Source organism: Ischnura elegans, assembly GCF_921293095.1.
Source record: "Ischnura elegans chromosome 13 unlocalized genomic scaffold, ioIscEleg1.1 SUPER_13_unloc_2, whole genome shotgun sequence".
NCBI classification, from domain to species: domain Eukaryota; kingdom Metazoa; phylum Arthropoda; class Insecta; order Odonata; family Coenagrionidae; genus Ischnura; species Ischnura elegans.
The window spans coordinates 4979484-5006516 of record NW_025791658.1 but is presented as its reverse complement, the minus strand read 5'-3'; the positions used below and the strand labels follow the sequence as shown (position 1 = coordinate 5006516).

General features: G+C 38.9%; 2 protein-coding genes across 7 annotated transcripts in view; both read left to right on the top strand.

Annotated features, from left to right (window-relative positions):
* The window catches only part of LOC124172626 (zinc finger BED domain-containing protein 4-like), a 113476-nt gene extending 110498 nt beyond the window's left edge, over positions 1 to 2978 (top strand). For all 6 annotated transcript variants that reach the window (XM_046552068.1, XM_046552070.1, XM_046552067.1 and 3 more), the window contains one exon: positions 1622 to 2978. The gene's annotated coding sequence lies outside the window, so the exon portion shown is untranslated. The remainder of the gene's footprint in view (positions 1 to 1621) is intronic.
* Positions 2979 to 9099: 6121 nt separating this feature from the next.
* On the top strand, positions 9100 to 25515 carry LOC124172628. The gene is made up of 5 exons (XM_046552073.1): positions 9100 to 9467; positions 9611 to 9775; positions 15007 to 15141; positions 20769 to 21261; positions 24708 to 25515. Exons 1-5 carry the CDS (start codon positions 9339 to 9341, stop codon positions 24836 to 24838), a joined length of 1053 nt encoding a protein of 350 aa, XP_046408029.1. The 5' UTR covers positions 9100 to 9338; the 3' UTR covers positions 24839 to 25515.
* Positions 25516 to 27033: the final 1518 nt, after the last annotated feature.

The following is a 27033-nucleotide window of genomic DNA, read 5'->3' as shown; positions in this document are numbered from 1 at the left end:
TTTCTGCAGTCGAAAACAGTGGAAGGTTGTATAACGTTCCTGCCTTGGATGACTTTTTCAATCAGATAATGTAATATCTTCATTATCTACGGTAAAAAGTTTGCTAAGCTTGAAAAATGATGTGATTGAAATTGCCGTTGTTAAAAAAAGTTCCTTTTTGAGTGTTACGCTCGCGACGTATTTGAAATAATACATCGAGTTTACCACGGCACTGCAAATGACAGTCAGTTGTTCTGTGAGTTCTTCCAGCGGGCACCAGGGGATGCTCGGCTACCCATGTGACGGAAGAGAGCACCAGTACGACTCCGACCACTGATGCGAATAGTTCACCCTTGTGAATCCGCAACGGAGAATAAATACGTCCATCCAGACAATTCACACTCAGTATCATTGCATCGCACATCCTACACCATCGCTAAGGCGCACTACATACCTTTAGAGGCATTATTGCACGAAATACCTCGTACTGCAAGGATTTTGTCGGGGAGTAAGATGTAAAAAAGTTCCATTTCGTCTATGTTATATCACGCGGGGAATACTTCTTAAGATACTTATGATCGGAGTTCTTTCTTCCACGACTTCGGGTTTACACCACAGGAATCACCAGCAATTATGAGGGGAGATAACGCTTTGGTGCTTTGCATTAGTATAATCAACCTTCCGCAATCTTGAAATTTTCGGTTCGCAATCTATCCCTGAAATACTCCGCTTTAGGCTTAGGCGTAGCCCCTTTCTCAGAAGTTCCCGCAGATTGGAGTGGGCAAAACCACCGCGAACAAAGCTCCTTACAACTCTACATAGTCTGCATTCCTTGGGCGCTTTTGTTTTTTTTAATTGTGAAGAGGGAATAGGAAGATAAATTACTTTCAACACTCTCATATTACTCCTTTATTTTTATTTTCTCGCGTCGATGTGTTTGGTGTTTTTTTGGCCATGGTGTCTGCCATCAAATGCTTTCTAGTCATGCAACTCATGGATGTGCAGGTATGCTGACGGCAACTTTCTGCCGCCCGAGGAACAAAAGAAGATTCGCGAATGCTAATACCACAATATTTTCACCAAAATTAACTACTTATTTATTAAACGACAGTTTACCACATACATTTGAGACTGAGCACTCCATTAACTTCATTTCTAACAGATCGCTAGCAATTACAGAGATTAAGGAGTCTTGATGTAAGTTTTTCCGGCGGTGAAACCGTCGCTATAGCGAGGGCCAACACCAAAAGGGCCTCGTAAAAACGAATTTTTTAAACATGCTTATTATAGGGTCAATTGACGGTGCATCGGCTATCTCTCGTAATAGCGAGGGTCTCGCTATAGCCCGTACTCGCTTTAACGAGGTTCCACTGTAGTATGGAAGTCAATGGTTCGACTTTCGTACAAGTTTTCGGGAACGCATTGTGTACGAAAGTCGGGGACCGCCTGTACTACGTGATATCTGAGTGTATTTAATCATGTCTTTGTTGTTGTTGTTGTTGTTTCTTGTTACAATTTATTATTCAACCATTTGTTTAAAAATCCAACGTAAAATGTCTCATGTACTGTTTTTTGGGTTAATTGCAAATAAATAAATAAATTTCTCTATCGGTGTCTAATACCAGTGCATCTTCCTTTCCAGAATCCTGTGGGAAAAGTTCAGCCTGTGTTTCCTTTACGAGAGAAGGCATCTCGTGTGAATAAATGGGAGTTGGAAAAGAATCCAAAACAGAGAAATTTTGCTGTGTCACAGTGAGATTAGTTTTCCTCGTGTCGAGGAGGAATTATGTTGTACCTGCGAATCTCATTTGCTCTGTATCACAGTGAAATATTGACTACATCTATGGCCACTAGATTTAGTTTGCTCAGTTCGCCAATTGGGAAGGTGAATACAATCACCAAATGTCACCTCACCAAGCCGGAACGTGATAAGACCAGCTGATATATATGTGACTAGATTGATTTTAGTTTTATCTTTAGGGTCGGTCAATAAACCAGTTATTTATCAACATTTTGACAATTAGATTGAAATCTTCACCACTTGGCACTTGACTAAGAATCTCAGGATATAATTAAACATTTAGTTTCTCACAAATTACAGGACAGTAAGTGTAATAATATACTGTATAATTTTCAAAACTATGAAGATGATACAATATTTTTAACGACTGAATAGTGTATTGTCCAACGATGAATTCCTATTGAAAACAAAGCATATTATTTGAATAAGTATATAAAACAGAATTGGTTGAATTAAGTTGAGTAATAATTAGTGTAATTAAATAATTTGTTGGTTGCATAACAATGTAGATCATGGAATACTTCTAACGGAAGAAGTAGAACTTCACCAACTGCGCATTCCTATCAAAAGTGGTTTTATTATATTTGTATAAACATATATATGCAAAACTGCAGTGGTCCGATCGAATTATTGTTATAAAATTTGTCAAGTACTAAGTGATTGTTGTAAGTGACAGATTTTCTGAATAGAGTTCCAACCCTGTTGCGTGACAAAATAATTGTCGAAATGTTGGCAATGAATACTCATATTGACGAACCCTGAAGATAAGCGGAAAACAATTCTTTAAACTTGATGGTTGAGAAGTACATGCATTAAACATGTATGTAATCTCCCCTTCTTGTTACAATGCCTGATGAAAAGTGTTAGAAAAGAATTGTGAAAGTTATTAGCTCTCTGAAGTTTGAAGAACTTGTTTTTTCCTGACATGCCAGTGTGCATGTCGGGAAGAATTCTTTTACGCATTCCTTTTTTTTTAGCATTGTACGTGTTTATTTTTGTGTCATCGAAATGTATATTTTACAGAGGAAATCAGTAAAGTGTAATTGATGGATTTCAATGATTTTGAAAGGCTGCTCTGTGAATTTCTTGTTTCATGGTTCCCATACTATATATAAGTTGTTGTTCCACCTCTGCAAGTGTCCCTAAATGATGTTGGTGATTACAAAAGGGGATTGAAGTAAAATCTCATTTGATAAAACGTTGGCCTAATTATTTCCACGCTTGTGTTGAATGTGTTCCCCAAGGGTACTGCGTACATGAGGCCCAGTGTTCCCACTAAGCCGTGAATTTCGTCTGCCATGAAAAAACCTGGAAAAAGCCGTGAATTTCGTCCTACAGCCTTAAAAATCTCTAAATCTTCATTTTACGATCGTAGAACTACATTAGGGTGGTTTCATATTATTTTTTATTGCCTGAATTGAAAGATTATTACTCCTGGAGTACGTATTCATGCTTTTAGATTCTTAAATGACGATATCTATTTTTGCGATTAAATGAAAAGTGAAAATTTTCAAGTGCAAAAACGTGACGGCTAAGTATGAATGCTGGGAAAACTCCGTGTGACGTCGTTCTGGTTCCCGCTGACGCAAGTGAGGTGACCTTGGGGCGAGGCTATGAGTGCCCATACGACGCAGGATGCTTGCAGGTAGCAGAGTACCCTTTTAGCAGGTAGCGCTTGGCTTAAATAAGGGCTATTAACACCCTATCAAACGAAGGAAACTTTCCGACCATAGGCAGTTTTAATAGGTGATTATTGAGAGATGTTTCCCTGAGCTCTGTGCCTCATGCATGCATTGGTAACCTCAGACGTTTATATATCTGTGGCAACTGCTACCTGGGTGTTTGGGGTTATGGAATACCCTCCAGGATAAGCGGTAGGTACAAGATTAATAAATTGCAGAATTTTAAAGATAAATGCTTCAAAACGGTGAGTTTTATGGCTTTCTGAGGCATATTTTATTTTATCCTTGCACTATTCTATTAGTGATATCAATCCCATTAAGTGAAATGAATTAAACTTTCTCTGAGCCGAGGGGGGGGGGGGGGTGGCTTTATCCCCCGAAACCCCCCCTTGTCACGCCATTGGTTGGCTATTTATGTTTTTAACCATAAAGCAATGTTTTTTAGGTCCAAGTCTGCTGCGTAAACTTGTCCCCTTTGTGTGGAAAGTTTACGTAATGCTATACTGACACTTGACTGATGCTCAAAATCTTTTCTCAAATAGCCCTTAGGGAGAAGCATTAATATGTAATGACTTCTGGAGTGCCAGCAATAAAAACTTAGTTGGAAAAAGTGCACTGTCTAAACGTGCCCCATCCATAAATATACCACGGTGTACCCTACATATTCAGGTTTAATCTCTTGAGTCAAGCGCCTTCTAATATACAGCAGTTTTTGTTTGATATAAGGTGCTAGATAAAGCAGATGAAGTGAAATATATATAGCGAAGAAAGAAATAAAGTGGATGGCTTATTAACTCGTGAACGTACCACATGTGATTGACTGACAAATCATGGGTTTTCATGAGCACAAATATCACAAGCACTGAAAGGTTGACCTCGTGATTTGTTAATCGTCACCACAAATGCAACACGAATTGGATATTGAATATGTACATTGAAGCTCAAAAGGGTGTATGAGTTTTGATCATGGAATCCTCGGAATGAGAAAATCTTTGAAATTTCCCATGAGTATGTATAGTCGTGTGAATCACATTCATTATCACTTTTTTTTTATCATTGAACACGTTCCATTGCATAGTTGTGGTTGGTTTAGGTTTCGTAGCATCATGAACACCGAGCCTACATTTAGCTGTAAATTGTGTCATGGCAAGACAGGCACATCCAAGGACTTCAAAATTCACATATATATTTGGTGAATTCGTCTTTGTTTGTTACACAGAAAATAGATTTGAATGAATGCAAGATTTGAATGATTCTGATTTTCCTAGTTTGAGTCATCCACATCTTTGTTCGAGACCTTTGTTCTTTGTTTGTTTGTAAAATTTCTCGCTCAAGTTGTGATTTTTATGGTGATCAATCATCTTTGGGGACAATTTGTTGATCAGCTCACCTTTGGATGAAACGAATTTATAAAAATTCTGAGTCATTCGTCAACAGGAACACGGACATTACTGATAGTCAACAATTGCTTGGAGATTTGTTTAAAATCCTTACTGGTAGTGAAGTGTCAACTCAAGACGGGCTTAGGATAATTAGCTTCAGTTTAATTTTTCAAATACAATTTCAATATTTTTAATATATGTATTTAACATTTGAAATGCTATATTGTTACGAATCTCAGTCATTAAAGTGGTAAAAACTAAACAAATAATTTAATTAGTAGTTTTGATCGACTTAACAGCCGTTGCAGTGTTACCAACTCCTAAAATATACCCTTAAAGATCAACACGCATTTTTTCGTAAACTTCCACCATTTTTAGTGGTTATTCTGTTATTCGGGGCAGAGACGAATCCAAGGAACAAAACATAATTCAAATCGGTTGAGCCATTCTCGAGTTATAATATAGTGTAACTAACATGATTTTCGTTTATTTTTTAAATATATGAAGATTATAATATTCGTGGTAGTCCCATTCCTCAGTGGTTTTTTTAGCATGGATGACAATAGGTGGTTTCATATTTTTTATTGCGTAAACCGAAAGAAGATTACTCCTGGAGTACATATTTCATACTTCTTTGTTTTTAAATGACGATATCTATTATTCTCGATTGCATGAAGAGTGAAAATGTTCAAGAGTGTGAAAACGAGACGGCTAAGTATGAATGCTGGGATAAGCCTGTGTGACGTCATTCTGGTTCCGGCTGTTGCCTTATGCGGTGACCTTGGGCAAGGTCAGTAAAAGAGTTTTACTGACCTTGCCTTGGGGTGAGGCTATGAGCGCCGCTATGATGCAGGCTGCTAGTAGGTTGCAGAGTACCCTGCTGGCTGGTAGCACTTGGCTTAAATAAGGATTATTAATACCTTATCAAATGAAGAAAACTTTCCGACCTTAGCCAGTTTTAATAAGTGATTATTGAGAGATGTTTCCCTGAGCTCTGCGCCTCATGCATGCATTGGTAATCTCAGACGTTTATATATCTGTGGCAACTCAAGGTTAACACAAGTTTGAAAAAAATTCAAGAATTGATCGGGGAGCCCACATTGAGGATGTTTTCCTCGCACACAAAGTGTTGAAATAAATGGATGATATGAATGCGCAGCTGAAAGTTTAAACTATTTGTACTAATCCTTTGCAATAATTGTTATTCTTTAAGTACTGTTGATGAACCAAGCTTGTGCTCCACATATTAAGCTTGAATGTTAACGTCTACACAATAGGGCGGTTTCCTATTATTTTTTTATTGCCTAAATCGAAAGATTATTACTCCTGGAGTACGTATTTCACGCTTTTAGATTTTTAAATGACTATATCTATTTTTCGGGATTAAATGAAAAGTGAAAAATTTCAAGCGCGCGAAAACACGACGCGTAAGTATGAATGCCAGGAAATCTCTCCGTGAGACTTATTTCTGGTTCCCGCTGCCACCCTGTGAGGTGACCTTGAGGCGAGGCTTAGCGCCGATACGACGCAGGCTGCTAGCGGGTAGCTGAGTACCCTGCTGGCAAGTAGCACTTGGCTTAAATAAGGATTATTAATACCTTATCAAACGAAGGAAAACTTTCCGACCATAGGCAGTTTTAATAGGTGTTTATTAAGACATGTTTCCCTGAGCTCTGTGCCTCATGCATGCATTGGTAATCTCAGACGATGTAAAACTCCTATCTACTCGTATAGAAACTAGGTCCTCGTGACGTCACGTGGAGTGGTATCGCATGGGCACCAATCTGGCCTTTTTCAAATGAGGATAAAAATGGACCATTGCCATTCGTCTAAACCGGCATTTCTAAAACGAAATAATTTGTATATTATGAATACACTAATGGTGGATAACGATGTAAAACTCCTATCGTACAGAACGAAAGGTCCCTGTGACGTCCCGTGGAGTGGCATCGCATGGGCGCCAATCTGGCCTTTTTCAAATGAGGTTAATAGCCATTATCATCATCAGGATCATAGCCATTGATCATGTTTGTGGCTGAGCTTTCGTTATTCGAAAAGCTTATTTTAGATTTTCTTAAGATTTGTGTTATTAAATTTTGTAAGAAATGAAATTTTTCACTTTTTATAGTATTTTTTCTTAAAAAATTGCTTTTTTTTATTGACTTTTATCTAGTTTTTTAAGAGCCAGAGGAGCATCTAAATCAATTTCCTACATTTTTTCTGGGGAAGGACACAGACACAAGGGATTCTTTGGGCTGGTTTTATAACGTCTGGTTGACGTTAACCGGAACATGGTACCACCAAAACCTTAGCTCGTGAATTTTTATAAGTTACATCTGGTGAGGCTTTGAGCGCTGATACCACGCAGGCTGCTAGCAGGTAGCAGAGTACCCTACTAGCGGGTAGCACTTGGCTTAAATATGGATTATTAATACCCTATTAAACGAAGAAAACTTTCCGACCTTAGCCAGTTTTAATAGGTGATTATTAAGACATCTTTCCCTGAGCTCTGTGCCTCATGCATGCATTGGTAATCTCAGAAGATGTAAAATTCCTATCTACTTGTATAGAAACTAGGTCCCTGTGACGTCACGTGGAGTGGCATCGCATGGGCGCCAATCTGGCCTTTTTCAAATGAGGTTAAAATTGATCATAGCCATTCGTCTAAACCGGGATTTCTAAAACCAAATAATTTGTATATTAAGAATACACTAATGCTGGGTAACGAATAGCAATCAATGCATTTCATTTTCTTTGGTGAAGGAAACTACCCTATTCCCGTCAGTCAGTGACACTCCATTTTTATGACCAAAGAGAGGAATTACCATTACTTACGCAAATTCAAGATTTCGCATACGTTTGGGCAACACCTAGAACCTTTTTTTTTTACGTATTCCGTGGATTTTCTTTATCTCGCATGATTTCAGAGCAATCATAAGAAATGTGACAATGCCTAAAAACGGAGTTGCATTTTTGTCAGTCAGTAACGACGACTTTGAAGTTTAAAATCTCCGGTTCTACTAGGGTCACAGGGCGGTACCAAAGCCAGTGTATACTTTCACTAACTTATTTTGGGCGGAATCCTCCCCCTATGAAAAAATTGTATAAACCTGTTTCAAAATTTTATACAATTTATACAATTACCATGGTATTGTATAAATTGTATAAAATTTTGAAACAGGTTTATACAATTTTTTCATAGGGGTCCAGAAATTTCCTACATTGATTTGTATTAAGTCAAAAGGGAAATATATGAACAAAAACTGGGTGTAACGGTCAGGCGTAAACTGGGTGTAACAGTGACGCGTAGAAACGCTCGTGATAGATTTTAGAGTGCTCCTTTGTCTTGGAAAATTTATCGTAATACCCTTGACATCTATCAATGTTGCATACGAACAGGTTTAATTTCTAATTTTTTTAAAGATCAATTTTCATGTTTAAGTAGAGAAATCAAATTCACTTCTCCATAAAATAAGTTGCTCCTCAAAAAAAAAAAAAAAATCGAAGCCCTCGTATTCAACGAGAGGAATGACCTAATGTCGTCATAATCACCACGCGAATTTCGGAAAGTAAGGGTAACAACTTAAACTCTTCTTCCATGGTAACAAGTCAAAAAGTGGCTGTGTGCATTGTAGAATAACTATAACTTAAGATGAGACACATGTCCACGCCCAGAACTACAGGGCGGGGCTGAGAGGGCACGTGCCACGCCCGGATGGCAAAATTTTAAAAGCTAATTTTTATTATTACATTATTTAACGATAATATTCATAAAACTGCTAAATTACAAACACGCAATGTGTAATTTCAACGGCCGTGCGCCCATGGCCTTATTTAATACTCATTAAAATTGTATTCAAATAAAGTATTAAAGGTGGCCATGCCATGTCTCAAAAAATATCTTACGGATGTATTATTAGTGGTAGGGCGAGGAAGAGGGGGGCAAACTGATCTTTGGCCCCCCTGACCAAGCTAACTAAACTCCTAGTTACCGCCCTACACTTATCTACCAACTGAGATGAGAATATCTCCACTTCTATTTCTCTCCAAACGCTCTAATTAGCGGGTAAATAGCCATCTTGTTGAACTCAAGGAATTGCCTTGAACACGTATCTTGCGTTAAATGTTGTTTTGAAGGTGAAATGCCTTTCGACAATTCAAAAAATGCTTAGATAGGCGCTTTCCACCCATTGGCCCATCCCATTGGCTACGCCGAATAAAAAAGAATAACGTTATTTTTTTGTTGTGTCGACCGGTTACTAAAAAAATTTATATTTGCGTGGATATTTGCGAGTAGTTATAATGTTTTGATTGTGCTCCTACTCGGCTCTTCATTGTTTGGTTGATAGACAATACGTAGGTGTTGAATACGTGATACTTAAAGATTTTGGTGGTAACATATGAGATTGTTATCGTGGCGTTTAGCAAAATTCAGTTTGTTTGGCATTAGGTCGGTGTGTGAAAAATACGCGTTGGCTTGAAACTGCTGCCATTATGGAATTGTCAGGAGGGCGTCGCGTTTGCAGACTCTGCTTAACGTTGGAAGGAAGTATCTTGAGTGTTTTTGAAAACGCCAAGAATTCCGGCATTGGAGATATAATAGAGGAATTTTTAAATTTGAAGGTGAGTCCTACATCGTGTGGTGATACCCTGTTACTGAACGTTTTGTTTGATTTGAGATTGTGTTTCAGAGGATGAATTTCGGACGAATTTCCTCAATAATCGTAAATATTGGTTGATGAGATTGTTTTATTAAAATTTTTTAGGTGTGCAAAGATGAACGGATTCCATGGATGGTTTGCACCGGCTGCATGGCTAAGCTTCAGGATTTTCATGATTATAAGAAGCAAGCCGTCAAAAATTTTAAACTCTTGGAGTCGTTGAATAGAAATGATAAGTCTTCGGGGGAAAACCTTGTGGATGCTATTTTGGTAATTGACAACTAAAAAATTACCCTATATTCTATATTTTGATATTTCTATTGATTACTCACTTGTCGTTTGTGAAATTTGCTGTCATTAATTCGGTTGGCATTAATTTCACGTATTTTATGTAAAGGTAATTTCCGTCTTCTGTATGTGTTCATTCAATATACCAAAGAGATATCTGTGAATATTTCTTTCTAAATTGGTCATTTTACTTTTTTAATGAGAAGCCTATATTCATTGCTTGTGATTCATTTTCATTATTCACATTTATTTTCTCTTCATGAATCTTGGTACTAAGTTAAACTCCTGAGAATATCATAATTTTATTATTCTTAACGCTCCAATTTTGGCATTCTTTGAATAATTGGGAATTTATTATTTAGTTGTGTATATTTTAACGCAAAGGCAATCTTTACAATATATTTCTTTCACCTGGAATTTCTAGTGAATTCTTAAGAAATTCTGAGAATAAGAGTACTTCAGAGAACTCGGGAATTGTGTAACCCATAAATGTCTGCCTAAATTCTCAGTTTTGTCTGAAATATGTTTTATCTATTCCAATATTTTTATTATGTGGTTTTAGTGATGTATAAAGGCAAAAATATAGTTTCAAAATTCAGGTTTGCAAAATTTTTTTTCACCTGAACATAAGATTCTGATCAGAATAAACATGTTGAAGTAATATTCAAGTTGTTGTATACAATAAGTCCCAAAGTTAAAGAAAAGGTAGTGTAACACTTCTCACCTTCTATTTTTTTTGTTTAGTGTTACCTTAGGGTATAGAAACACACTTAATTATGAAATAACTCGTGCAAAATAACTTTTACACGTTTGTATTCAAAACATCATAAAAGAAGATTAATTGGGCCAAATTTACAATCGGACATTATTACAAATAGATTGCACAACTACCCTATTTCTTTTCCAATGGGCTTTTAACTCTTCCCCTTCTCCTTGTGTATTTATAATATTATTTCCTTAGATATAGGAAACAGTTAACACAAGCATTTCATCATACTTCAAGGAGGACCCAACACTGACTGCCAGAGTTGTGAAAAGGGATTTTTTAATATAATTTTTTTTTAACAACTAAGCTAGCATAAAGCCATGAATTTTATTTTTAATGGTGGTGGGTCATACGTTAAGGAATATTTAAAAAAATAATGTAGCTTGATTCAGATATTGCCTCAGGTCAAAATTTGATGTTTAATAGAACCATGTTTTTGACGCAAAATTTTCTAAAATCTTGTGAAACATACGAGTTTAGAGAATTTCCAATATCCCTTGGGATATTTTTCAATTAGTTTTTGGAATCCTCATGACTTCTATAGTAAAACTGCAAATTTTCATAAGAATCGGATGAAAACTATGGCTGAGACAAATTATTTCCCTCTGGAGGTACAAGTGCCTCTGCAGGGTTATTCCACTAATCGTATGGCTGGGCCATAAGTCGAAATCGACCATAACTACGGCCTCGAGACATGCGTATGGCTTCGAGCGATTCTACTCTGAGCGAAAGGCCATAAGTCGGGCGGTAGCGATGGCCCAAAGGCCGTAATACTAAGGCCTGCCTAGGAGGCGGTCATAACTCGGGCCATACGAAATAACATTGCTCGCCTACGGAGTTATAGAAGAAATTTACGGAGTGTCGTCGATTATATAGCGATTGTTTCAAGAAATATATGAATATTGCGGGGGAGCACTTATACGGATTCAACGGGCATTGGCTTGATATTTAAAATAAAGACGCCGATTTCATCGGGAAAGAAGGATCGTATACGGGATACGTGTAATCCGTTCGCATACGATGATGGATATTTTCATTAAATCTTTCCGCGCGTCAAAAGAAGTTGTTACTTAATTCGTAAATATATATAGTGCATGAACTAAAAGTTCGCTTGTAGTTAAACAGTTAGAAATACTTTTTTAATGGATGCTCTGTTAAAGTGAACGGAGGAACGGGCTTTTATTTGCTTTCTGTGCTACATTTGCTAGCAGATTTCTTACTTGTTTCGAAAAGCTGTAGGTAGCTTGAAATATCTGCTATTAAATGTTTTATATTTTAAGATTCTCGTAGCATTACGGTTCATGAGGGAGTATATCTAAGAAACATAATGCAACACATTTTTTTGGCAGTAAGGTAATCTTCTGCTTCTTCACGTCCGTGATTTGCGCTCTTCACTTTTTTTAAAGATCTCCAGCATCTGCCGCCAGATCAGAGTTTATTGAAAATCCAAATTTATCCTTTATTAAGAGTCCATTTCAGTTAAGGAACATATAATTAATTTTGTATCCACGTTGGAACAAACTTCCCTCTCAAAAAATGACTAGTGTTTAACCCTTTCGCTGCTGTTCAATCTCCGAAAACCTACTCCTCACATGCGGCGAAAAGGTTAAAATGCGTTTCGTGGGCCCATGGAGCAGGTACTTCCAGGATGGGTGTGGTACACACTCTGAAGGGTCGCTAATCTGCGGCCCTATCCTCGACGAGCTCACCCACGAAGGACCGTCTCTTCGACCCTACCAGCCTACCTCCCGAAAAGTGGCCACTCTGACTGCGATTTCAAATTCAATCACTCAATCTGATCATCAAAAAATAATTGTTTTCATCGCACTCCCGCCAATCAAGCAATCAAGCACGTCTTTGAACCGTGTTTCTGCGATGAAAAATAACGATTTTGTTAACTTTTCTGGAAACGTGGCTGCGGACAACCGGAAAAATGGCCATTTTAGCAAAGTTAACAAAATCGTTATTTTTCATCGCAGGAACACGGTTCAAAGACGTACTTGATTGTATGATTGGCGGGAGTGCGATGAAAACAATCATTCTTTGATGATCGGATTGAGTGATTGATTTTCAACTTGCAGTCGGAGAGGTCACTTTTCGGGAGGTAGGCTGCCTGCTCGTAGGGTCGAGGAGACGGTCCTGCATGGGTGAGCTGGTCGAGGATAGGGTCGCGGATTAGCGACCCTTCGAAGTGCTTTGGCAAAAGTGCTGACCGCATGGTAGGGAGGAAGAAAAAGTACGTCCACAGCAGTCTGCCGTGCGGACGTACTAGGTACGTCCACATCAGTGAAAGGGTTAAAAAAAGTTAACCCAACTTATAGTACCAATTATAATTCTCATACTCGCCTGCAGAAAGGGCGTTAATGACTTTTGGCCGGGCCATACGATATGGCCCCTCGAGAGTGGAATCGGTATAGGCCGTAATTTCGGGTCAGGCCATAAGAAACTTACGGCCAGCCATACGCATGGCCCCATTTAGTAGAATAGCCCTGCTGGAGACCGCATTCATTGAAAAGCTGCAGTTTGACCCAAACTTTAAATGGCCCTAAAAAAAAATATTAGAGACAGCCAAGAAATATTTTACACTGTTTCATTCTTACATGGAAGGATGAAAATTGCCAGATTTCATCTAAATCCGAGTCGATGGGTGTCATGCCTGGATGAACTGACATGGAATGACCCAGTGATGATTTAAGTTCCACTTATCGGGTTTACTGCTCTGCTACGCCACTCAAACGACCCTTCTCAACGAATGTCCCACGAAATGGCTCTGTGTGGAGGGGACTGAATTAGCCTCTTTGGGCTCTGCAGTAATGCTGAGGCGAAAACTCTACCATTCCGAAAGAGTTGAAGGTTGAATGAATATATATTTTCCAAATAAATCTTTTGTACTGATATAGCAGGTTAGCAGAAGAAAGTATTTTGAATGTGAGGTATTGCTGTTGGAGTATTCAGAATGTAATTTGAAGTTATTTCCCTCCAGCTTTATTTCTGTAGCTTCCTTCATGACGCGATCCCAAAAACCTTAGGCGTGGTTTTTGAACTCGATGAACTTTAATACTGTAAAACCTCTTTACATCGTAATGGAGGGGACCAAAATTTGGGCAATTTGATGTATGGAGGTTCACTATAGAGAGGTTTCAGTGATGGGCACAATTTTTTCATGTCCTTTGGAAATGAAAGGCACTACTGTCTTTTTTAACTATTATATTTATGTGTTTAAAGAAACATGCATGCATTGGTGAACATGTATTTATTATTCAATAATTACAGTAAGCGAGTGCTATCATGTGATTTTTACCATGGTTCGAGAGAAAACGATGTGAGCTCTCTTAATTCAACAGTCACTTAAAATGATTAGGATAGTTGGATGCCTCTTTTCTTATTTACTGTTAGGTATGCTCTCATATGGAACAAAATGGCCACAACTAATGATTAACGTGAAAATTACTGCATAATAAGGTATATAAGAAAAAAAAGTGTGAATCATTTATCGCTGAAAATGTCATTCCACGTACGTAATCTTGGCTGCATTAATGGTCCCTAGTTGTCTCGGTGTGATTTCAGAGGTAGTTAGGCCATCTCGGCGGTTTCTCCTTGGTATGATAAGTGGAGGTTTTACGAGATAAAGAGGTTCACTACAAAGAGGTTTGCCTATAAATTTACATGTAAATCTGATGGGACTGTGGGGGTGGCATGAAGTGTGGAGGTTTACGATGTAAAGAGGTTCACTACGTAGAGATTTTACTGTAATTTAAATGTGAGGCAGGTGAGATAATAATTTTTAGGTATTGCTGATGGGTTATTCAGAAAATAATTTGAAGTTCTTTCCCTCCAGCTTTATTTCTATAGCTTCCTTTGTGAGGCGATCCCAAAAACCTTTGGCGTGGTTTTCAAGGCCGTAGCCAGGGGGGGAATCGAGGGGGATTGATCCCCCCCGAGATGAAAAAATAAATAAATAGATACTTTATGCTAGCTTGGTGCTCACAAGACAATATTATATAGCGGCGCAGGGACATCTAGTAGTCCAATGTGACTCAAGTCAATAATTATATAAGTGAATTTGTAGGTGCTGTATGTGTAATTGTAGGTGCAGTGTGTGAAATAATAGTGCTGTGAATTAGTAGAGAGGTGAGTGACTAATGAGCCTCCTGAGGGACCGCAGAATTGACATCGACACCGAGGAGTTAATTCATTTGGTCGCTGCAAAAAAAAAAACTAGAAGGCTAAATTCAATTTTGTAATTATATTTTTATATTTTCCTTTAAGGGTTTATCATAAATATGTATATTTAACTGTGTACGCTATTTTATTTATCGTATAAAAGTAATTTTATGTTTGTCTACTATTCCATGAACCTCCCCAAAAATATTTTATGGCTACGGCCTTGGTGGTTTTACGGCCTCGTTGAACTTAAATAAATACTGAATACCATGTGCATTGACAGGCCCTCAAAGGTGGTGCGCAGGCAGATGGACCTGAAGGAAATCTTCCCGAAAAGCAGGAATACGATGAGGAGGAGAGCTTCCGTTTGATGCTGGAGAGCGATTCGGACGAATGCAGTGATCCCGGAATCAAGCTGGTGAGTTTGGGATACTCGCTGATCGACACAGTTTTTATAGCAGACTAAAGTCAGTCGGAAAGTTTCCTTTGCTTGACATTATTATTATAGTATTCTACCGATTAAGGTAGGTTTCCATGGAGTACGCAAGAAGTGATCTGGGAGCCTCCCTTTCCTTCCAGCACTGACTTCTTTAACTCACAGTAAGGCCTACTCTCTTTCAATCTATCTAAAAATCCTATTCTTCTCCTTCCCCTCCCTCGTTTCCCTAACATTCTACCCTCTAGCACCATTTTCAACATCCCCTCACCACTAAGCACTAACTCCATCCATACCTTCTGTCTCCTCCGTATCTCATCTAAAAGCTGCCTCTCCTCGCCAACCATATCCAGCACTTCGTCGTTCCTTTTCCTCTCCGTCCATTTCACCCTCTCCATTCTTCTCCATACCCACATCTCGAATGCCTCCAATCTTCTCTAGTCTTCTTTCCTCAGTGTCCACGTTTCCGCACCGTAGAGAGCTACACTCCAAATCAAACTCTTCACTAACCTTTTCTTTAAACTCTTACACAACGATCCTCTCAGAAGCTCCTTCCTGTTCATGAACGCCTCCTTCGCTAATGCAATTCTCTTCCTGATGTCCTTACTACTGTATCCATTTTCCTCTAATGTACTGCCTAAATAGTTGAATTGCTCAACCTGCTCAAGTTTTTCACCTCCCACCTTTATCTTAAGTCTCACATTCCTCGCTCGTGATGCTTTACAAAACCGCATTACCTTAGTTTTCTTGTGATTAATCCTCATCCCATATTCCTCGCAACGCTCGTACAACGCATCCACTAGAGCCTGAAGCCCCCTCGCTGACTGGCTAATCAGCGCCTGATCATCCGCGAATCTCACTGATTTGAACATCATTCCTCCCACTTTTATTCCAGCTTCTAACTCATCCCATGCTTCCCTTACCATCTCTTCAGTGTACACGTTAAAGAGCAGCGGCGATAGAGGACAGCCTTGTCTCACACCTCGGCCAATGCTTGCCCACCCAGATTCTCCGTCCGCTACCCTCACTTGCGCAGTCTGGGCCATATACAGATTACAAATCAGTCGTCTATCCCTCCAGTCTACACCTATTCTCTTGAGAATATCCATTAACATTTCGCGACGGCTAAGTATGAGTGCTGGGAAAAGCCCGTGTGACGTCATTCTGGTTCTCGCCTCCGCCTAGTGAGGTGACCTTTGAGAGAGGATGTGTGCGCCGCTGTGATACAGGCTGCTAGCAGGTAGCGCTTGGCTTAAATAAGGATTATTAATGCCTTGTCAAACGAAGGAAACTTTCAGACCTTAGCCAGTTTTAATAGGTGTTTATTAAGAGATGTTTCCCTGAGCTCTGTGCCTCATGCATGCATTGGTAACCTCAGACGATATGAAATTCCTATCTACTCGTATATAAACTAGGTCCCTGTGACGTCACGTGGAGTGGCATCGCATGGGAGCCAATCTGGCCTTTTTCAAATGAGGATAAAATTGACCATTGCCATTCGTCTAAACCGCTATATCTAAAACCAAATAATTTGCATATTATGAATACACTATTGGTGGGTAACGAATCGCAATCAATGCCTTTCTTTTTATGAAGGATACTACCCTATTTGACCCTATATATGACCATGTTAGCATATTTTACTAAAAATACTTAATAGGGTGGTTTCCTATTATTTTTTTATTGCCTAAATCGAAAGATTATTACTCCTGGAGTACGTATTTCACGCTTTTAGATTTTTAAATGACAACATCTATTTTTCGCGATTAAATGAAAAGTGAAAATTTTCAAGCGCGCGAAAACGCGACGCTTAAGTATGAATGCCAGGAAATATCTCCGTACGTCGTATTTCTGGTTCCCCCTCCCGCCCGGTGAGGTGACCTTGAGGCGAGGCTTAGCGCTGATACGTCGCAGGATGCTAGCGGATAGCTGAGTACCTTGCTGGCTGGTAGCGCTTGGCTTAAAAAAGGTTTATTAATACCTTATTAAACGAAGAAAACTTTTCGACCTTAGCCAGTTTTAATAGGTGATTATTAAGACATGTTTCCCTGAGCTCTGTGCCTCATGCACGCATTGGTAACCTCAGACGATGTAAAACTCCTATCCTCTCGTGTAGAAACTAGGTCCCTGTGACGTCATGCGGAGTGGAATCGCATGGGCGCCAATCTGGCCTTTTTCAAATGAGGATAAAATTTGACCCTTGCCATTCGTCTAAACCGGTATTTCAAAAACCAAATAATTTGTGTATTATGAATACACTAATGGTGGGTAACGAATCGCTATCAATGCCTTTCGTTTCCTTTGATGAAGGAAACTACCCTATTCCTTGCCAGTTCATTTATTAATACTGTTTATAAAGCATATGGGAGGGTAGTAGAAAATTTAATTATTATTATTATCTCACTGATTTGAACATCATTCCTCCCACTTTCATTCCAGCTTCCAACTCGTCCCATGCTTCCCTTACCACCTCTTCAGCGTACACGTTAAAGAGCAGTGGCGATAGAGGGCCATATACAGATTACGAATCAGTCGTCTATCCCTCCAATCTACACCCATTCTCTTGAGAATATCCATTAACTTCACCCAGTTCACCCTATCAAACGCTTTTTCAAAATCCACGAAACACGCATATACGTCCTGCTCATATTCTGGGTTCCTCTCGACGAGGGACCTCATTATTGCTATCGCATCACGAGTTGACTTCCCTTTTCTGAAACCAAACTGATCTTCGCCCAAATATTCTTTTGCCCTCGCCTCCATTCGTCTGTTCAATATCCTCAGTACCACTTTCGCCGCATGCGATATTAGGCTGATAGTCCTATAATCTCCGCATTCCACAGATTTCTTCTTTTTCGGAAGCGGAATTAAAACCGTCTTCACGAAATCTTCCGGCCAGCATCCCTCCTCATAGAATCTGCGCACTAGTTCGAAAAACCTTTGCTTGATAGGGTATTAATAATCTTTAATCAGGCTAAGCGCTACCTGCTAGCAGCCTGCATCGTAGCACGGCACTCATAGCCTCGCACCAGGTGGCCTCACACGGTGGCAGCCGGAACCAGAAGGATGTCACATGGGCTTTTCCCAGCATTCATACTTAGCCGTCGCATTTTCGTGCGCTTGAATTGTGCGTGCGAATTTACACTTTTCAATCAATTGGGAAAAATAGATTTCATCATGTAAAAGTCTAGAAGCGTGAAATACATACTCTAGGAGTAATAATCTTTAGATTTAGGCAATAAAAAAATAGGTAACCACCCTATTGGATAAGCTTACTCACAAATATTACACAAAAGGATAATCAAGTCGGTCTCCAAATGTGCGTTTAAAGATTTAGTTTTTTACCGGCGAATAGACTTCGTAAAATGTTCTCGAGATCGCCACTGTGTGGATCTGCAAAACTGCCGACGTTCATACCGTCACCCCAAAACCCACTGACCCTTAACATTGATATATATATATCTGCAATCGGGAGATTTGAAAATGTGATTGAAAAAATTTTTTCATAATATGTACAGATATTTTATTGAATATGAAAGTAAAACATACAAGTATATTTAAAAATTTCAAGATGAAACTACAATAAAAATGAAAAATACATGGTACTATAGAAGAATATTTATTAAATATTACAATGGAATTTTTCTCGCCTTACTTTTTGCGAACGATTTGATCAATTCTTGAACTCGTCACATAGCTCCTGAAAGTTTTTGAGACATTTTCTCGCAAAATTTTATCAAACAAAATCACAAAGCTCGGACACTTTCACCTAAAATTCGTCAACTTCTCGTTTTCACTTCAGGAGGGGATATTACCACTTATGCAGGATGCAAAGAGGGTGGTTTCCTTTTGTTTTTTTATTGCCTAAATCGAAAGATTATTACTCCTGGAGTACGTATTTCACTCTTATAGATTTTTAAATGACGATATCTATTTTTCGCAATTAAATGAAAAGTGAAAATTTTCAAGCGCGCGAAAACGCGACTTCTAAGTATGAATGCCGGGAATACTCCCATGTGACCTCGTTCTGGTTCCCGCTGCCGCAAGTGAGGTGACCTTGGGGCAAGGCTCTGAGCACTGATACGACGCAGGATGCTAGCAGGTAGCAGAGTACCCTGCTAGCAGGTAGCGCTTGGCTTAAATAAGGATTATTAATACCCTATCAAACGAAGGAAAACCTCTGACCATAGGCATTTTTAATGTGCGATTATTGAGAGATGTTTCCCTGAGCTCTGTGCCTCATGCATGCATTGGTAATCTCAGACGATGTAAAACTACTTTCTACTCGTATAGAAACGAGGACTCCCTGTGACCTCCCTGAGCGCGCTGAATGTTGAAGCAGTGCAGCAGTGAAGCACTTTTGCAACCTAAGAATCGCAAAATTTTCGACGCTATACCCGAGCATCGCAATATTTGTCAACGATATGAACGGGTTTTCGTATAACATAAAATGTTCAATTTTGGCTGGTCTGTATAAAATGTGACGTTAAACCCGAGTTGACATTACAGCCGATGCCGTTATAACCAAGTTCCACTGTATAAAGAATTCTGTGGGTGAGGGCGGTCATCAACAGAGACTGCGGCTATAATTTAAGCCATATATGGGACCACCTCTTAAAAATGCGAGGAGACTGGCAGCCAATTAGGAGACACTGAACCGCCCTCAACCTCAGAATTATGCATATATACCCCGAGACTTTGAGGAATTGGTATTGGATTCCTGAATCCCTTATGACGATGGGCGAGTTGTCCGTGGAAACGTTGGAAGGAGAAATGGAGGACCTGACCCGGTGCGAAACCCGAGAAAGCTTCACTGCAAGATCTTTCGCATTGGATATTTTCGGATCCAAATGCATTTTCAAATTCCTGATGCTGAGATTCCCACGATGATTGTTTTGATTACAGTAAAACCACTTTACATCGTAATGGAGGGGCAATTCGATGTATGGAGGTTCACTATAGAGATGTTTCAGTGATAGGCACCATTTTTTCATATCCTTCGGAAATGAAAGGCACTACTGTCTTTTAAACAATTATATTTATGCATGTGTTTAAACAAACATGCATGCATTAGTGAACATGTATTTATTATTTTATAACAACAGAAAGCGAGTGCTATTGCATGATTTTTACCATGATTCGAGAGGAAACAATGTGATCTCTCTTAATTCAACAGTCACTTAAAATTATCAGAATAGTTGGATATCTTTTTTCTTATTTACTGTTAGGCATGCTCTCATATGGAACAAAATGGTAGTAACTAATGGTTAACGTGAAAATTACAGCATATTAAAGGTGTATAAGAGAATAAATAAGTTTGAAACATCTATCGCTGAAAATGTCATTCCATGAACGTAATCCCGGCTGCATTAATGGTCTCTAGTTGTCTCGGTACGATTTGTGGAGGTAGTTTGGCCATCTCGAGGGTGACTCCTTGGTATGATAAGTGGAGGTGTTATGAGATAAAGAGGTTCGCTACAAAGAGGTTTGCCTATAAATTTACATGTAAATCTGACGGGACCTTACGGGGTGGTATGAAGTATGGAGGTTTATGATGTAAAGAGATTCACTACATGGAGGTTTTACTGTATTTTGTCGATTCTTTGCAGGAGCTGGCTGATGAAGTGGCATCAAGTGAAACCAAAAGGACTCCTAGGCGCAGAAAGAGAAAATATTCTGCCGAAAGCTGCCCTGGAGTGGAGCATAGTGATATGGATCACCTCATATTGGACGATGTCCCATTCTCGCCTCAGGAAGAGAGGAAGAAGACGGGGCAGTTGCGGAAACGCAGCAAAAGTGAGAGCGTGGCCTCGGACGTGCCGTGCGTCGCGCAGGGACGTGAAGGGTTGCGCAGGCGAAGTGAATGGCAGCGAATCAGCATGACCCTCAATTATTCTCGTTGGTTTGACCTCCGCAAAGCCCCCTATTGCAGCCTTAGTTTTTCCCCCTCACCCAAGGTACGCAAAGAACGGCGCAGAAAAGATGGCGATGATTTGTATGTGCCCACAGTGAAGGTTGTGTCTAATGGAGAGAACAGGGTTAAGACGAGACGAAGTCGTCTAACAAAAGAGCAGGATGCATCTATGGATTTGAGCTTACCTGGTGAGTATGATAAAACAGTGTAACCTCTTTACATCGTAATAGAGGGGACCAAAATTTGGGCAATTTGATGTATGGAGGTTCAGGGGCACAGCTAGGAATTAAGGCTAGGAAGGGTTCCCACTCAACCGTGAAAAAACCTGGAAATAGCCGTGAATTTCATCATAAAACCTTAAAAATCTCTCAAACTTATAGAAAAAGAAATACAGTTGACAGATCAAAAGAAAAAATGATATTTAAATCATGTTTCAAGGCCGAGCAGATACATTTATCTCCACACGTATATTCGAAGTGCAATTATTATTGGTGCCTTGTGCCATGACGACACGTTGATCTTGAGCCTGTGATTGGAAGACCAGCAAACAAAGTGTTCATTAACCCTGGCGAAAAATCAGACACTTCTTTACTTCCCTACCTCACTGCTCCCTCCATTTTGCCACTCACAACCTTAAGCTAAATTTTGATATCGATAGGTGACGTCACGAGAAATAGCACTTTCATTGCTACGTTTGAATTCACGGCACATGTCGCCGTTGATAAATTTTTAGTTAACGTGCGGGTGGAGATTGTTCGGTCATCAATATTTCTGCCTAAAATGGCTTAGCAACAGACCGTGAATTTGACGGTATTTAGACCATGAAATCCTGGAAAAACCGTGAATTTCATAATTAAGATAGAGTGGGAACCCTGCTATTTCAGGCACTACTAATACTGGGGTGTCTGGGTGTATGGCATACCTGTCAGGGTAAGCGGGAGGTGCGAGGACCCTCTGCCAGAAAAAATTTAAGGTATATGGTTAAAGTTGGTGAGTTTTACGGCCTTCTGAGGGATAATTTATTAATCCTTACACTATTCCATAAGTAATATTAATCCAAATAAATAAAATAGATTAAACTTAAAAAAATGTCTGTGCTCTGGGGGGGGTTTTATCCCCCAAAACCCCCTCTCGCTGCACCACTGTGGAGGTTCACTATAGAGAGGTTTCAGTGGTAGGCACCATTTTTTCATATCCTTCGGAAATGAAGGCACTACTGTCTTGTAAACCATTATATTTACATGTTTAAGCAAACATGCATGCATTAGTGAACATATATTTACTATTTACCGTATTTCTCCGAATACAGTCCCCCTCTGAATATAGTCCCCCCCTAATTTTGAGGTTTCAGTTTCGGGAAATGTTAAATATGTGCGTTTGAATATAGTCCCCTCCCTTTACTTTTACCATAGGTATTTTTGGAAAAAAAGGGGGGACGAATTCAGACATATACGGTAATAATAACAGTAAGCGAGTGCTATGGCATGATTTTTACCATGATTCGGGAGAAAACGATGTGATCTCTCGTAATTCAACAGTCACTTAAAATGATTAGGATGGTTGGATACCTTTTTTCTTATTTACTGTTAGGTATGCTCTCATATGGAACAAAATGGCCACAACTAATGATTAATGTGAAAACTACAGCATACTAAAGGTATATAAGAAAAAAAATAAGGGTGAAACATTTATAGCTGAAAATGTCATTCCATGTACACAATCACAGCTGCATTAATGGTCTCTAGTTGTCTTGGTGTGATATACAGTGGTAGTTAGGTTGTCTCGGGGGTATCTGCTTGGTATCATAAATAGAGGTTTTACGATATAAAAAGGTTCATTACATAGAGGTATATCTATAAATTTACACGTAAATCTGACAGGACCATAGGGGTAGTATGAAGTATGGAGGTTTATGATGTGAAGAGGTTCACTACAAAGAGGTTTTACTGTATTTTGAATGTGAGGCCTTATCTGCAGATTGTGAATTTGATGATATTTAGACTGTTAAAACCTGGAAAAAACCGTGAATGTTATTACGTTAAAACCTCTCTACATCGTAATGGAGGGAACCAAAATTTGGGCAATTCGATGTATGGAGGTTCACTATAGAGAGGTTTCAGTGATGTGCACCATTTTTCATATCCCTCAGAAATGAAAGGAACCTACAGTCCTTTAAAACGTTATATTTATGTTTTTAATCAAACATGCGTGCATTAGTGGACATATATTCATTATTTAATAATTTCAGAAAGCGAGCGCTAACACATGATTTTTACCAGATTGATCCCAGAGAAAGCGATGTGATCTCTCTTAATTCAACAGTCACTTAAAAAGATTTGGATACCTTTTTTCTTATTTACTGTTAGGTATACTCTCATATGGAACAAAATGGCCACAACTAATGATTAACGTGAAAACTACAGCATATTAAAGGTGTAAAAGAAAAAAAAGAGTGAATCATTTATCGCTGAAAATGTCATTCCATATACGTAATCAAAGCTACATTAATTGTCTCTAGTTGTCTCGACACGATTTGCAGAGGTAGTTCGGTCGTCTCGGGGGTATCTCCTTGGTATGATAAATAGAGGTTTTACGAGATAAAGAGGTTCACTACAAAGAGGTTTGCCTATAAATTTACATGTAAATCTGACGGGACCGTAGGGGTGGTATGAAGTATGGAGGTTTATGATGTAAAGAGGTTCACTACAGAGGTTTTACTGTAGTAATATGGTGGTTTCCTATTATTTTTTTAATGCCTAAATCAAAAGTTTATCACTCCTCGATTATGTATTTCACCTTTTAGATTTTTAAATGGCCATATCTACCAATTTTTCGCGATTAAATGAAAAGTGAAAATTTACAAGCGCGCAAATACGTGGCGGCAAAGTATGAATGCTGGGAGAAGCCTGTGTGACGTCATTCTGGTTCTGGCGAGTAGTTTCCCTGAATGACATTTTGACTTTTTTCCATCTTGATTTTTTTGACATTGAGACCCCACTGAGCATGGGCGGTACTTGAAAAAGTACCGGTATTTTTGTGATGAGTATAAAAAAGCAATAATAGTGCTGTCCCGGTAATACCGGCGAAAAAATACCGGTATACCGGCACTTCCATAATTGATTAAATACCTATGTTAATGAGATTAGATTTAACGCTTGTCTCACCCTAATTATCCGGTATTTCGGCAAATTAGCGTAACATAAAGAAATAATACAGGTGGCCCCCGGTTCGCACACAATGCATCCCGGAAAACTTCTACGAAAGTCGAACCATTGACTTCCATACTAATTAGGGGTTACGTTCCAAAAGAGTGGATTAAACGTACTAAAACCTTTTTTTTTCACAATTTTATTTCAATTCACTAAATTCTAATAATATGTTAATAAATATCATCTAATTTGGAATTTTTTTCGTATCTCCTGACTAATTAACCATGATGTTATCGCCAGCACTTGAATCGATTTCCTTATTTTAAGTGTATATTTTTTGTCTTACAAAATATCTGGGGGCACTTTTCACCATCTTAACCTGCTAGACCCTTTTGACGGTGTAGCTCTAATCGATCCTGATTATATTTTTTTCAATCATTTCCCCATCACTAATTTAATCCTTGGTCTTATTATTATTATTCTAGATTCCAACGAGAAGAATAATTCGAGAAGAGGACGAAGAAAAACAACCGGCAATAATGGTGCTTCTGAATTTCTGTTAAAACAGGGAAGAAAAAGTAGGTCTTTTATTGGTCGTGGAGCTAAAAATGCCTGAATGGTTGGATTTCAGTGAGTGTGTGGACAAAATTTAGGTTCAACTGAAGGAAGCGAAGTTGTTTTGGGTCATATCTTCTGACCGCAAGGAACACCTTCAACCTTGGTTTTTGTCAGTGATTAATAGGTTTGTATTTTAGGAGTAATTCTGGATGTCTCAGTTTTGCAGAGTCCATTATTGCCCCTCTTGTGGTTATCGTGATACATTATTGACATATGACCAACTTTGGCTGTGCAGTAAAATGTTTTTGTAACTAAATTTTACAGACTGACGAAACACGTTCGTTAAACTGAAATTTCGTTATACGGAAAATATGTTATACTGGAAATTTCGTTATACGGGACGGCAAATAATTAACGCTATAATGAATATTTTGTTATACTGAATACTTTGTTACACTGGCGTTCGTTATAAAGACATTGCACAGTGCACTACTGACTGAAGCTGACCACACGGTATACAGAGAGATTAATGCTCCAAAAAAAAGCGACTGTTAGTTGTAGCATGCGCATGCGCTAAAACTGAGTCAATCAAGACATTGGCTGTTTTTCCCCTTCCGACAAGTATCTCTAAACAATGGTTCGCTAACAGCCTTATTTTTCTGATACCGTACATTTTGGCAAGTTTGAACACTCTTGGAAGCATGAAAGAAATGTGCTCATGGACGTGTTTATGATTATGAGCAAAAAATAATATTTAACACCTCTTGGTCCTGCACCCTTTAAACTAGACTAGCCATTGGGGCCGGTCATATTACATGCCATAGGCCTCAATATATGTTCAAACTATTATAACGTCGATAAAAAAGACGTCAATAAGAAAAACTTTCACAAAAACAAACAGTAAAGCTACCTGAAGACGCACAAACCAGAACTAGGTCGAAATAGTTCCAAATAAATCCGTAGAGGTCAGCAGGAGACTGCACTGCATGAAAACGTAAAAACGCGTGATCGGCACATAAGCGCTGGTGGCGGAAACACGTAAAAACACGTGTGCGGACCATAATGTGTTATTATAGCCAAATGTTTAGAAAAATCAATGACGACGGCTTTCGGGAGTGGCTGTGTATCGCGCTTTGTCACGCGAGCTTTCGCGGCCATTCCTTTGTCGCCAGATTATGCGACCTGCAATGGCCACCAAAGCTTGCGTGACAAAGCGCGATACGCAGCGGCTCCTGAGAGCCGTCGATATATCAATGAATCTCGGTCTCCGTTCCGTTCAGCAAAATTCTTTCTGCCTTTAATTCAGAAAATAGTAATTAAGATACCGCCTGAATGAACCTCACGGACGGTGGCAGGTTCGTGAGCGTGTGATTTGTTAGCTTTAATTACTTTGTGAATGAAATAATAGGATTTTTATGCTAACGCGTTTTATTTATTAAAAATAGAATCTTTTCTAATTTGTTCTAATGGTATAAAATGGCCGTCACTTCACGTATTACGGCCTTAGTACCCATTTCAACATGATCCTCGACGTGCTGTTGTAAATTCTCACCCTCGGAGCTAGTCACATGAAATCGAATATAGTGTAAATAGCTCAAAGTAATTACATGAAAATTTTCTCTCATCACGAGAAATATGGCAGCTTTTAAGGGAATTTTGTGTTATTAAGTTCAAAAGTACGTACTTACTGAAGAGAAAAGATAAAATTTTATCTGTCTTTGTCTCAAATTCATGTATAGCGAAGCAAAAGTCTGAAGGAAATATAATGTTGGCATTGGCAGGCGCAATGACCCGACTTTGTCTTGCTTGTCCATACTCGCCCCAACTAATGGTACTGTCAGTAGCCTGTACGTACTTGGGATGGATTTTATTTTTTAGCATGAATATAAGTACTCTGGGAAATGACAAAACAAAGTTCAAATGTAAAAGCTAAATTATTAATAGCCCTTCCACTTTGGAAATGGGGAATATTAACCCACCAATTTTCTTAATATACTTATTTTTTTGTGTTGTCCCAAGTTAAGGAGACCCCTCCCCCTTACTTGGATCCCGTTTGCTTCGTAATGCCTCAACAATGTTAAAACTAAAATACTCTTATCTTGTGACTCTGTGGTCGGTTCTTTCACTTATATTTAACCGTAACAAAACTGACCTGCACAAAACACATGAACTTGGGAAATAATGCTATAAATCAATGCTACTATTTGAAGACAGTATGATAACACAACAATAGATACCGCTCTGTACACTCAA